Source organism: Colobus angolensis, unplaced genomic scaffold, assembly GCF_000951035.1.
Source record: "Colobus angolensis palliatus isolate OR3802 unplaced genomic scaffold, Cang.pa_1.0 Scaffold472, whole genome shotgun sequence".
Lineage (NCBI taxonomy): Eukaryota > Metazoa > Chordata > Mammalia > Primates > Cercopithecidae > Colobus > Colobus angolensis.
In genome coordinates, this window is record NW_012118177.1 from 752,672 (window position 1) to 767,337 (window position 14,666).

At 34.8% G+C, this 14,666-nt stretch overlaps 1 protein-coding gene across 1 annotated transcript in view; it reads right to left on the reverse strand.

Moving 5' to 3' along the window:
- The window catches only part of NUP62CL (nucleoporin 62kDa C-terminal like), an 82,533-nt gene that overhangs the window by 12,726 nt on the left and 55,141 nt on the right, over positions 1 to 14,666 (reverse strand). Inside the window, exon 8 of the mRNA XM_011958715.1 lies at positions 13,065 to 13,131. Within this exon, the coding sequence (XP_011814105.1) occupies positions 13,107 to 13,131 (25 nt within the window). The 3' untranslated portion in view covers positions 13,065 to 13,106. The remainder of the gene's footprint in view (positions 1 to 13,064; positions 13,132 to 14,666) is intronic.

Sequence of the window (14,666 nt, forward strand, 5' to 3'; positions counted from 1 at the left end):
ATTACAGGTGTGAGCCATCATGCCTGACCCAAATAATTTTTTTCTTCCAAAAATTTAATTGGAAAATGACTTACCTTGATAAAAAGCATTTTCAAATCATAAGCAGATGATTACAAGCAATAATCTACATCCCAATGTCTATATGACCTTTTACTTTTTTTATTTTTTGATAGTCTGTCACTCCTGGTGCCCAGGCTGGAGTGCGGTGACACGATCTTGGCTCACCACAGCCTCCACCTCCCAGGTTCAAGCGATTATCACGCCTCGGCCTCCCAAGTAGCTGGGATTACAGGCACGTGCCACCATGGCCAGCTAATATATATGAGGTTTTTTAGTCTCAGCTTTTAATAAAAAGCTTATTGTTCCCCCCATATGTATGTATAGGAGAGAATGCTAATTGCCTGACCCAATTATCTGTTCTCCCTTTTTTGCTTTGTATCAGAATCCCAGAATTTATTCAGGTTAGCAATGTGCCTAGCTTTCCTTGCAGATACATGTGGTCATATGACTAAGTTCTGGCATTGACATGGAATAAGAAGTGCTGAGTGATGGAAACAAAAAAAGAAAAAAGAAAAAAACAAGTGCTTAGTGGTGCTTCTGGGAAGTTTCCTTAAACTTAAAGGCTTAAGAGGAAGCAGGTGGCCTCATCTTCTGTTCCTGCTGGAACGTGGATGTGGTAGCTAGAGCTCTAGCAGGATTCTTGGACTTCAAAGTAACCTTGGAAATAGAAGCCATGAATGGCAGAGCAGCAATATAGGAGTTTGGGTCCTGATACTGTGAGATTACCCTGGACTGCTATGAGTAAAGGGTTAATAAAACCTTTTCTTTCTCCCTGGTGAAATGACCTCAAGTTTGGCTTTCAGTACTGTTTCTCTGGAAACCTACTAGGCAAGGTAATAATGGAATGCTACTTGTAATATTAGGCAATATTGTTTATGATTAAAAATGAGCCCTTAGCAGGGCACAGTGGCAAAAAATAAATAAATAAATAAATAAATAAGGAGAATGCAGTAGTCCCCCCTTAGGCATGGTTTCACTTTACGTGATTTCAGTTACCAGTGGTCAACTGTGGTCAGAAAATGTTAAATGAAAAATTCTAGAAATAAACCATGTATAAGTTTTAAATTGTGCACCATTCTGAGTAGTTTGATGAAATCTTACACAGTTCAGCTCTGCCCCACCCAGGATGTGAATCATCCCTTTGTCTAACACACCCATGCTGTATATGCTACCCTCCAACCCATAAGTCACTTATTAAAAACCAAGGAGAGTTTGCAAATCAATAATCTAAGTTCTTACCTTAAGAAAATAGAAAAAGAGCAAAATTAACCCAAAGCAAGCAGAATGAAGAAAATAATAAAGACTTGTTATCAATGAAATTGCAAACAGAAACATCACAGAAAAACATCAAGACAAAAAGCTGACTCTGAAAAAAAATCAATAAAATTAATAAACCTCTAACAAGGCAGAAAAAAATAGAGAAAACACAAATCACCAAAACCAGGAAACAGGGTATATCACTACAGATCCTACTGTCATTAAAAGGGTAAAAAGGAAATCCTATCAACAGATTTATACTTGTAAAGTCAACCACTTAGCAGGAATGCACCAATTCCTAAAAAACTACAAACTATGAGAACTCAACCAAGATGAAAGAGATAATCTGAATAGTCCTAGAAACATTAAAGAAATTCCATTTGTAATTTAAAAGCTCTCAAAAACAAAATATCCAGGCCCAGATAATTTTACTAGAAAATTCTACCAAGCACTTAAAGAAGAATTAATACCAATTCTTCACAAATCCTTCTAAAATATAAGGCCAGTATCATACTATTCCCAAAACCTGGCAGAAACAGTAAAAGAAAACAAAACAAAAAATGCCCCAAACTACCAACCAATACATATCATGAACACTTGAAAATCTCTCATACATTTAAAAATCCTCAACAAAATACTAGCAAACCAAATCCTACAATGTGTAAAAGGAATTATAAACCCTGACCAAGTAGAGTTTATTCAACATATGTAAAGTTGACTCAAGATTGAAAATATATCAACATAGGCTGGGCATGGTGGCTCACGCCTATAATCCCAGCACTTTGGGAGGCTGAAGCAGGTGGATCACCCAATGTCAGGAGTTCGAGACCAGCCTGACCAACATGGTGAAACCCTGTCTCTACTAAAAATACAAAATTAGCTGGGTGTAGTGGCACATATCTGCAATCTCAGCTATTTGGGAGGCTGAGGCAGGAGAATCACTTGAATCTAGGAGGTGGAGGTTGCAGTGAGCCGAGATCGCGCCATTGCACTCCAGCCTGGGCAACAAGAGTGAAACTCTGTCTCAAAACAAAAAATTATATATGTGTGTGTGTGTGTGTGTGTGTGTGTGTATCTCAACGTAATCCACTTTATCATGAGTTAAAGAAGAAAAATCATAATTACGTCAATTGCTGCAGAAAAGGAATTTGATGAAATCCAGTACTTGTTCATGGTAAAACAAACAAACAAACAAACAAAAACTCCCAGAGGGGAATTACCTCAACTTGATAAAGGGCATGTACAAAAAAAATCTACAAATAACATCATACTTAAGGTGAAAGACTGAAGACTTTCCACAAAGATCAGGAACAAGGCAAGGATGTCTGCTCTTATCACTGCTACTCAACATAGTATACTGGAAGTTCTAGCCAGTGCAAAAAGACAAGAAAAAGAAATAAATGACATACAGATTGGAAACGAAAAAATAATACTCTATTTGCAGATGACATACCTGCCTATAAGGAAAATTCCGAGGAATCCACACAAAAAAAACCTCCTAGAACTAACAAGTGAGTTCAGCAATGTCAAAAGATATAAAATCAACACACAAAAGTTGTGTGTTGATTTTACACTAACAAAAATATGTGTAACATAATACCATTCATAATTAACTACAAAATAATAAAATACTAAGGTATAAATCTAACAAAACCAAAACATGTATGTGATGTGGGTGATGAAAATTACAAAATGCTCATGAAAGAAATCAAAGAACACCTAGATAAATTTTAGGACATATGTTCATAGATGGGAAGACTCAACACAGTAAAGATGTTAATTCTCCCCAAATCGATCTATAGGTTAAATGCAATTCCTATCAAATCCTGGGAAATTTTTATGGAAACGAAAACAATCTTGACAGAGAAGAATAAAGTGGGAAGAATCATTCTACCAGATACCAAGGTTTCTCACTGTATTGGCTATAGTAATGAAAGCACTGGGGGAAAGACACATAGACCCATGGTATAAAGACCTCAGAAAAAGACCCACACAAATATGTCAAACAGGTTTTTTTTTTTTTTTAAGGCGCAAAAGCAATTCAATTGAGGAAGGACACTTTTTTCAAAAATGGTGCTGAAACAAGTGGATATTTGTAGAAAAATGAAGAAGAAGAAGACAAATCTTAATCTAAACCTCCTATCTTATATAAAAATTAAATCAAAATGGATCACAGCCTTAAATGTAAAATGATAAAACTTGTAGAAAAAAGATACAGGAAAAAATCTTGGGGATATGGGGCTAGGCAAAAAGTTCTTAGACTGGACACCAGAAACATAATCCATAAAATAAAACCGATCAAATTAATTGCATCAAAATTAAAAAACTTTGCTCTGTGAACAACTCTACTAAGAAAATGGATAGGCTACAGACTGCGAGAAAATATTTGCAAACCACATATGTGACAAAAGACTTGCATCCAGAACACATGAAGAATTCTCAAAACGCAACAGTAAAAAACAAACAATTTGATTAGAAAATGGACAGAGGACACAAACAGGCATTTCATTGAAAAGTTTATACTGATGGGAAATAAGTACAAGAAAAGGTTCAACATCATCATTCATCAGGGAAATGCAACTTAAAAGTGCAATGATATCACTACACCTCCATTAAAAGAGCTAAAATGAAAAAATAGCGAAAATAATAAATTCTGATGAGGACACAGACAAACTGGGTCACTCATACACTGCTGGGGGACATGTAAAATGGTATAGCCACACTGGAAAATAATGTGGCAGTTTCTAAACCCACAACTACCATATGATCCAGCAATTGTATTCCTGGACATCTATCCCAGAGAAATGAAAACTCATGTTCACAAAAGAACCTGTACATAAATGTTCACAGGAGTTTCATTCATAATATCCTAAAACTGGAAACAGCCCAGATGTCCTGCAACAGGTGAATGGTTAAACCAACTGCAGTATACCCATACCATGGAATATTACTCAGCAATAGAAAGAAGCAAACTATTGATACACACAGAAATGCAATGAATCTTTGGAGAATTATGCTGAGGGGAAAAAAGTCAATCCCAAAAGGTTACATACTGTATGACTCTATTTATATATTTTGAAATGATAAAATTTTAGAAATAGAAAATAGATTTGTGGTTGCCAAGGAGTTAATTAGGAAATGCGGGTAGAGGGGTGGGTAAGGGAATTTGGCAGAAGGGAGGGAAGGTGGATGTTGTGATAAAAGGGGGAACATGAGGAAATGTGGTATGAAATTGTTCTGTATCTTGACTATGGTGGTAGATATACAAATCTACATGTGATAAAACTGTACAGAACTAAATACACACACACACACGCAAGTAAAACTGGGGGAATCTGAAGTAGATTAGATTTTATCAATGTGAATATCCTAGTTGTAATACTGTACTACAGTTTTGCAAGATGTTGCCTCTGAGGAAAACTAGGTAAGGAATTAACATGACTTCTATATTATTCTGCAACTACCTCAATAGAAATTTCAATTTTAAAAAAGACCAACACACACAAATAAGTTTTGATTCCCAACCTCTTTTCCTACAACTGCCAGCTCAGTAGCCATATAATATGACCCCCAATTTATGTTAGGCAACAGTTTTACCAAATCTGTTCTAACTGCTTAATATGGCTGGCCATCTTTTCAGCCTTCACCGTATGTTTCCTCATTGTTGCCTGCCTTCTAAGCCAGTGCCACATTCTAAAGTTTCAGTTATTGTCGAATCTACCTTCTATGTTAGTTAGGTTGTTAGTTAGGCTGTTTAAAAGCAACCTTGAAATCTTATGGGCTTGCCGTAATTAAGGTTTATTTCTCATTCAGAAACGGAGGAAGGGAAGGACACAGGGAGAGGGAAGAGAGAAGAGGATGAAAGAGAGAGAATACTGTCCTCTCACTACTCATAGCTACTTTTAAGATACTCAGTTTATTAAAATCAAAGTTACACTCAGAATAAATGTACCTGAATTCTTAGTGCTAGGTATGTCTGATGGGAAAAAGAGTATTTACAGAGATGTACAAAGCTCCATTTCTGCCATGAGAATACACATACTAGTCTTGCCACTGATATATTAAGGTGGTGACAAGACATTCTGCTTGTGTATAGCATTGCCCTTCACACAAAATTAATAAAAAAATAGATTTCAAGGAAGAGTGTAGAAAGAAAAGATGGTGAAAGCATCCTGAATTCATGGAGGCAGAGGAGAAAAAGGTAGTAGAATTATTATATCTTAAGTGATCTTTATTCAGTCATCCTGTTGAAATTATTACTTATTCAAGTCTCATTTCAAATTCTACCTTTTCTAGGAAATCAACTGAATATTATGTTCTTCTTCCTTTACCATACCCCTACCCCCTCACTTTGTATCTGTTCAAGGCAGAGGTGCCATTAATATTTATACCTCCTACACTGAGATACACAATGACTTGGCATATAGTAGATGCTTTGTATTTAGAGTCACAACTACTGTGTCATTTCAACTAGCATCTAAAAGAACATCTTCCAATTATATAGCCTTCAGTTTTCAAAATGCCAATATATATTACCCTATTTGATTCCCACAATACCCTGGGATGGAACAAAGAATTAAAAACTCAAGAAGGTTAAGTTACCTCTCAAAGGCCAAAGCTAATGAATTTCTACTATGACCTGTATCTTTAGATTCCCATATAATAGTGCTTTTTCTGTTACAGTGCACCTGTTTGCCAAATGCTGTGAAATTTTTTAATAAAAAGTATTATGCTGAGCTAATAACTGGCACCGCAGCAAATACTATTTGTTGTCCCTTCAAACACTGAAGTGCTCAGAACGCGGCTGGCCTATCTCAATCCCATCTGGCAAAGTTTAATTGGTGAAATAACATCAGTTTATCTTATCCATGAGGTGGCCATTGAGCATGGGCCCCAAAAAAGCATTAGAGTAAGACTCCAGTGTACTGTGTTTGTTTTTTGGCCAGTAACAGAAAGAAAATTGCTTTGGAGAAAAATCCATCCTTCTCACAAACAATATAAATTCTGCTATTTGGAAGTGATTTAAATTATGTTACATATTTCATCTGGGGAGTCTCTCCAGCTTGAGGAAATTCACTTGGGCACAAAATGTACGTAAGTACATTAGTGAGAAATCTAATTTTGCAGATGTATTGAGTGTATTTCAAATCTGGATTTACATATAGAAAAGGAAGTTTGGGAAGTGGAGGTCTGAGAATGTTAACCATCACATACATGCGCTTTCCTAACAGGAGCTGAATACTTGCTCAATTCTCATTTTAGTACCCTAATCAAACCTATAAGAAGTTCTTTAGAATCAAGAGACAAAGGTGTGACAACAAATATGTTTTGTCTGTAAAGGGGAACAAAGATGAGCAAGTGGCTAATAAACAGTGGAAAGACATAAAATACCTTTCAATTAATTCCGCTGGGAACAACCAGGTGTCTCTGTTGAGGTTAAGAGATGCTAAAAGTGAACCTCACAAACAGAGATGTCTTTGTGTTGCTGCCACATCTCTGGCAGAACAAGGGCATTCGCTTTTCAAGTATGTGAAGTGGAACATTATACTCAAGAACGCAAGAGATGACCTCACCAATCACCCAATGCCACCAAGATTTCCCAAAGAATTAAAGAAAAAGACGAAGTAAATGAAACAACCTTGCTCAGTAAATCAGATTCTATTCTAGAAGACAAAACAGGAAGAAGGCACTTTAATTGGAAATCAGAGGCATCTTTTGGCATCTCAGCATCTGATACTCTTCAGATATGAGAGGGATGAAAGTAATTAATAAAAATAACTTTAGGCCAGGTGTGGAGGCTCATGCCTGTAATCCTCACTTTGGGAGGCTGAGGTGGTGAATCACTTGAAGCCAAGAGTTCGAGACCAGCCTGGCCAACACCATGAAACTCTGTCTCTACCAAAAAATACAAAAATTAGCTGGGCATGGTGTGCGTGCCTGTAGTCCCAGATACTTGGGAGGCTGTGAGGCAGGAGAATTACTTGAACCGGAAGGCAGAGGTTGCAGTGAGCCAAGATCATGCCACTGCACTCCAGCCTGGGTGACAGAGTGAGGCCCTGTCTCAAAAAATATATATATATGTATTTTTAAAAAATCTTTCTTGTCTGGACCAAAGCTTCTTAAAAAAATCCAATTCCAAAAAATCTAATTTAAAACAATACCCTCAGACAATAAATATTAACAGTGGATAAATATAAAGTATGATTATGATATACCACACAAAACTGCTTCTCTACAATGATCCTATGACATTTTTTGCAAGAGTTAGTCAAATCATGAGAGACAACTAAGAATGTTTTACATAAAAAAAAAATAAGGTGTTCATAGCCATTCAGCTTTGTACTAATGGGATTGTATTTTGGAAATATTACAAAATCCCTTATGGTGCTTATAGTAAGGAGTAACTCTGCCCTAAACAGCAGCCTAAATGTTGTGAACAGCTATTAAATAATTATGCAGTTCTATTCCTTAAGAGACTGCAATAATTATGGATGAAATATATTTTCATCTTGAAGCTTTGGGATACTTTATGAAAGAAGTAAAATGCCATGAAAATACTCAGTGAACTTTCAAATAATTACAAGTATAAGATTTTTCCATTGCTCACTCCTTTATTGGGGTGTTTGATAAATATTACCAGACATGATTATGGTTTGGTATATGAAGAAACAGAAAATGCCTATCCCTCACCCCATGTCGCCTCTCTAAGAGAAGTAGCACCATATACTTAAAACTAGTAACAAATTGGCTCAGATGGATTGCCAATTCTGTCATAAGTGGTCCCAGAAGAACTGGAGTTGCTGCAGTTTCAGTGACTACCAACTCAGAAGACAGATGTGTGACTGCAGCATTGCCATCAAGTCAACCTCAAAATAATGTAAATTTTTACAAAGAGAATACAAGAGGGGAAACTGGTATTTGACTATAGTTACTACTAACTCCCAATTATCTAGACTGATCGGGAGAAAAAAAGGCATAGTTAATGTTAAACAAAGGAGGGAAATATCAAATGTAAAAATTGGTCATTGCCTACACACGTTCAGACACTCCTTAATTCAATTATCTAGTACTTTGACACCTTTCTAGTTGGGTCCCATCACTTATCTAACCCATCATATAAATTAGAGAAAGAAAGAGGCCTGGTTCTCTGTAACTTATTCATGGATATTGAAAAGTTGACTGGACTTTTATGTAATATTTTAACATATTTAAAGTGCAATGTTTCATTTCCAAACCACGTTTTCTTTTAAACACAGTCTCACTGCCACTGAGGCTGGGGTATAGTGATGCAATCATGGCTCACTGAAGCCTCAAACTCCCAAGCTCAAACCTCCTACCTCAGTCTTCCAAGTAGCTGGAACCGCAGGTGTGTGCTACCACACCCAGCTATTTTTTTCTTTTAAGAGATGAGGTCTCACTTTGTTGCCCAGGCTGGTTTCGAATACCTGGGCTTAAGCGATCCATCCTGGGATCGCTGAAGTGCTGGGATTGCAGACATGAGAGACAGTGCCCAGCCTCCAAACCACTTTTAAATAGCCAACTTTTTAGTTAAATATGCGATCCTCTTAGTGCAACAGTTGTCATGTTTTATGATGGAAAAAATGTGTATTAAAATTAAAGATATTAAATTATCAAAACATTTCCCAGAATCCTTTTAAAATAAAGATTTGACTATATACATGTTGAAGATTTCTCTTTAGTAAAAAACTGTATTTGTATTGTTAAAATAACACATCTATTATTTTTTCTATAACTATTATTTGAGTAGGAATAAATGGATTCATTGAGCTTACTCTTAAAACTTTTCAGTCCACAGATCATTTTAGCATAAATGATCCAATTAACTACTAAAAAACAAAATAAAATAACAAAAAACAACCTCTGTTAAGACAGCAAAATTAAACCCTGCCACTCTCAATTTCTTCATCTTGTCATTTCCTGATATGAAAAAGAAAGGCTCCTTGGGTGGGAATGGCAAACAGGAGCCCACAGAGTCAAGAAATACCAGGCTTTTTTTCTCATTCTTTATCATGGCCTCCTTTGTCTCAGTTGAGAACCAATATGAAATCTCATCGCCTCTCCAGCTCAAATGAATTTTTAGCAAAAAAGTAACTCCAAGTAATCATTAGTCTTCATTGTTTTTCTCTTTTTATCCTGTGTTGACTTAGAACTTTCCCCAGATACCTAGAACTTATATCCTATCCAAAGTACTATCATACTTTGATAACCTTTGTCCTCTACTATTAGGTACATGACTAAGATTTGTTTTTATATTCAGTGGTCCTACATTACAGTTGTTTTAAGAGCATACCAGAAGAAAGAACACCATTCTGATAATAAGAAAGTCTGGATCCTGGTCCTAGCTCTACCATTAATTAGCTTTGTGTTCTTAAAGAAGTCATTCAACCTCTCTGAGCCACAGTTTCTCCATTTAAATAAAGTAAGTCCCTTTCAATGCTAACAATCTTAATTTTATTAAGGAAACACTAGCTGAAAGCCTTGAGATTTCATTTATGATAAAGAGAATCCCTGCCAAGAGAAAAAATTCACTATAATTTTTCTCTACAGCCCAAATTACTTTTGAACACCTTCCTCAACTCTACCCAAGAAGCACTGATCACTGTAGAAAAACATGCGACAGGAAGACAACTAAGCCAAGCATTGTTTAATCTCATTCCTCAGTGTTTTCTAGTTACTGACACTCTCACATCTCAGCAGTTCTTATAACTTGCCTAGATAAGTCTAGGTAAGTGGTTTTTGGTGATAATCTACCTGGAACTGCCTTCTCTAGATTCAATTTAATAGCTACCTTTTGAATCACATGACCCTTCTTTTCTCTTACCTGACCTCATAAACATAGTAAATTCTGATAATCAGTAACCAGTTCTGCCACTACCATTTACTGACATTGCTTCTTTTAATCCTTACAGAACCCCTAACAGGTATATATTATCCCTGATTTTAAAAATGAAGATACAGACTCAGAGAGATTAAGTAACAATTAAGGTCACACAATAATTAAGTGGTAATGCCTTGACTTGAACCCATATCTATCTGACTTAGAAACCTCTCCCCATCAGGTAGTTTTTAAAAATATTAAAGTGATATAGAATTTAACCTCCCTCTGATAATTCAAAACAGTTTCAAAATGGATAGAATATTTTTTCCTTAACACAGGAAAGAAGGAAGTAAAGCTCAATGATGATATAGATATGTCTGAAAGGTAAAGAAGCTGAAGAAGTTCATGGTTGATGACCTCTATTAATGCAGAAAATGAAAAATCTAGAATGCCAAATAATAAAATTTGTATTATTTTAAGGCCACGTCTTTAAAAGTAGTAACTCTGGTTAACCAGCTCCTACTTGTCTTAATTCCTTAGGCTTCATTATATTCCATATTTAGGCAAAGTCTATAAAAATGATTTCTGCCCCCTAATTGTTAAGTCCATAGGAAAGTTGAGAGAATAGTAAAAAACACAAACATGAATGCCTTTTACCTAGATTAACCCGCTGTTAACATTTTGCCACAAATTGCTAAATCTTTCTCTTGGCAAATTTTTGCTGAAAGTAAACTACAGACATGAGAATTCTCTAAATAACATAGCCTGAATCTTCTAAGAATAAGGATCTTTTCCTACATAATCATAATAACTATCACATCTAGTAAAATAAACAATTCCTTAATATCATTTAATATACAGTCCATATTCAATCCCCCAATATTCTAAACAATATCTTTTTAGTTTTGATCAGTACCTAATCAAGGTTAACAAGGCAGACTTGAATGTTATGCCTCTTTTAATCTAAGACTATCCACTTATTTTTGTTTGTTTGTTTCAAATTTTTTTTCTCATAACAAACTTTTTGAAGAATCTAAGCCAATTATCTTTCAGAATGTCTCACACATAGAATGTCTGATTATTTTCTAGAGATTAGATTCAAGTTAAACATTTTGGGTAAGAATACTATATCATCTTTCAGAATGTCTCACATGTGGAATATCTGATTATTTTCTTATGATTAGATTCAACTTAAACATTTTTGATAAGACTACTACATAAATGATATTGTATACTTCTTATCATGTCAGATCAAGGGGCACATAAAGTCAAGTTATCCTACTATTGGAGAGGCTAAGTTTGATCACTTCATTAAAGTGGTACATGTTAGGTAGCTATTGTAAAGGCACATTTTGTCCTTCGTAATTTTTCAGTAATGTACAGAGTGATATTTTTGAGACCACAAAAATATCCTGTTCTCCAACAATCTTAAACTCAATGGTTTTAGCATTCATTGATGATCCTTGCCTGAATCAATTATTGTGCTGGGGTTGCAAAACGGCTCTTTTCCTCATTGAATTGTACAATTAAAATGGGTGAACTTTATGGTATGTAAATTATGCCTCAATAAAGCTGTTTTGAAAAAATTAACTCAGCAACTTACAGACTGTATTTGGTCCATTTTCTGCTATCATATTTTTCTGCCAAGAAATGACAGTTTGAACATTTTACAAATGAGGCAGGGTGTTTAAGATGAGGGTGAGCTTAATGAAAGTGTTCTGTTTAAAGTTTTATTAATGGTAGTTTTCTAATTTTATCATTCCTTTTAATAATTAGCTGGCATGCTTCTGTAGGCTTTCTCCTGTACTTCCTTTGTTTCTTGGAGTATCATTATAGATTCATGAGATTTTATTTTCCCTCAATCTATTATAATGTTACTATTACTATTCTTTTTGATGTTCAAACCGTCTTAATGCGGCCAGTGGGAGTCCCTTCCAGCACAATCTTGTGGCCTGATATAACCTTATTAGTCACTTAACAATGATTGCTTTCTTGCACAAGAAGTCCCAACCTCACTCTGTACTTTCCCAGCCTGAGGCATGAGATTAGACAGTTCCCCAAGACGACTTGGTTCCTTTCAGTGAGAATGGCATTTAGAAACCAAGATCTAGCTTCTAGGTGTGCTCATGGCCACTGGGGTATGTCTGTCATTGCTTCTAGGCCATTTCTGTGTACAGAACAAAGGAACAGGAATTAATTACAGATATCTTACATCAAATTTATAATGCAAATACAAAAGAAGAGGAAAAATAACTTCTATCTCTTTGACTTTCAATGAAAATCTTGACTTCTATTATCACTAATATGCTTTGCTTTATTTCTCAATATATGTGAAATGGTAGTAATACTGGTATTATAATTCTGAAACTAATAATAAACCTATTAAGAGAAAGTTTAAAATTTCCTTGATGTTCCTTATATCCTTAAGATGACATCCTAGAAGGATGCATCACCAAGAACACTATGTTCAAAAGTTATCTAAACTGGGTGATCATTATAAATTAGTTATGTAAGTTTGTTTAGTTTCAGTATGTATTCAATTTTAGTATTTGTCTTTCTTCCCATTATTTTTTACTTAATTCTAATTTTTTGGTATGTAAAACATTTATATGGTCCCCAAGTCAAAACTGTATAAAAAGGCATATTCATAGAAGTCTTCTATCCCAACTCTATGTGCCCCATTGCTATCCATCCTCTATTTTCATTAATTTCTAGTTTATCCTATGTGTATTTCATTTTAAAAAAACAAGGAATTACAGTTTTTCACAACTAAAATACACATACTGTGAGTTAAGCAACACCCATACAACAGTTTTTATATGAGTTTGGTCATGGAGCATACAACTGACATGTATCACATTTTCTACTTGCAATAAATACACAGAGTGGCATACAAGCAAACTCCCACCTGAATTCCGATCAATCCACTGCAGAGAGTCCATACAGGCATTCAGAATTCTGCAGATCTGGTGGAGCTGAAAACACATATAAGACTTTTAGATTATGATTATTCTGAGGTGGTAAAAAAAAATAAACATAAGAAATTGGCGTTAGGAAGTGACTTTTAATTTCTTCTGGTAAGAAATGGACTGAGAATTACTAATTCAGTGGTTTTTTTTGCTAATTCATATTTGCAATGTTCATTATCTTTATATATTGGTTCAATTTAATTATTTGTAAATATCAGGAATTGGATACCTATAATTCAATAAGAAACTGACTACCACAGTATAATGAACATTAAGACACATTTCACAAGACAATGAATTCACATAAAAAATTAAAAATAGCACCAGTTGTCAACCAAATCAGCAATTTTTTAAAAATGGTCATACTCAGTTATTGAGTGCGTGGGAAAAATAGGTACATTCATATATAGCCAATAGTAATATAAATTGACCCAACCTTTCAAAATGTAAATTTTTATGATACATATCAAAAGCTTTAAAATATTCATACCTTTTGACTCAGTCAGTATATTCTATTTCCAGGAGCCTATCCAGAGAAGATAATCAAATCTAAATGTAAGTGGTGATTACTGGACTATTTTATATTGGCTAAAGATTGGAAACAATATCTCTACCAATCAAAAAATGATTAAGTATATTATGGTAAAGTCAACCCTGATGAAACACTGTAGTACCAATAAAACTTATGTTTTCAAAGAATGGTTAAAATTTTTGGGAAAGACCATGAAAGAATGTTAAGTGAAGACAGAATACAAAAAGTTATTTAGTTTTCAGTACTCTTTAAAACAAAAGAAGTATTTTTAGCAGCATAGCAAAAAAGACTAGAAAGAAATACACCAGCATATTATCAGGGTACTGGTAATATAGATGACTTAATTTTCTTTATGGATTTTGTAAGAAAATGTGACTGAATAACACAGTGCATAATATGAACTTACTTAAAACTTTTAGACATTAGGTGGTCTTTCCCATTGCCTCTCACAAAAAAAGGGGGAATAAAAATAAATAAATCTCATCACCGTGAATACTGGAACACATAGCTCCTATTTTTCTTCCCTAGTATGTGACCCAGAGTAATAAAGCTTTGTTAATCTGGTTACAATAAATTATCTACAGGAATATTATTGTTCAGAAAATGTTTTTCCCGTTTCTTGTCCAAGGATTTATGCTATCTGCAAAAAGGGCTGTCAGTGATCTCTTTCTTCTTTTATTCTGCAATCAAACAGCAATTACCCTTTAATTGACTCATCTTAAACATCCCAATCACCCCTGCCAGGAAAACAAAAAGACTCAAACCATTTACTACCCACTACTAAAATAAAACAAAACAATCCAGGGCAAAGTAGAGAAAATGGACAAAGACAGAATTATAGTCTCCTTTTACTTACTTGGTTGAGAACACTCCACTTATATTAATTCAACATGGAGAAACTAGAAATCAGCTCTGCTGAGTGTCTAAATCTGCATATATTTACTTATGCATCAAAATTCTATTACAACAAAACAATTTTCAATTTTGGAGTTACAATGGTAATCTAATA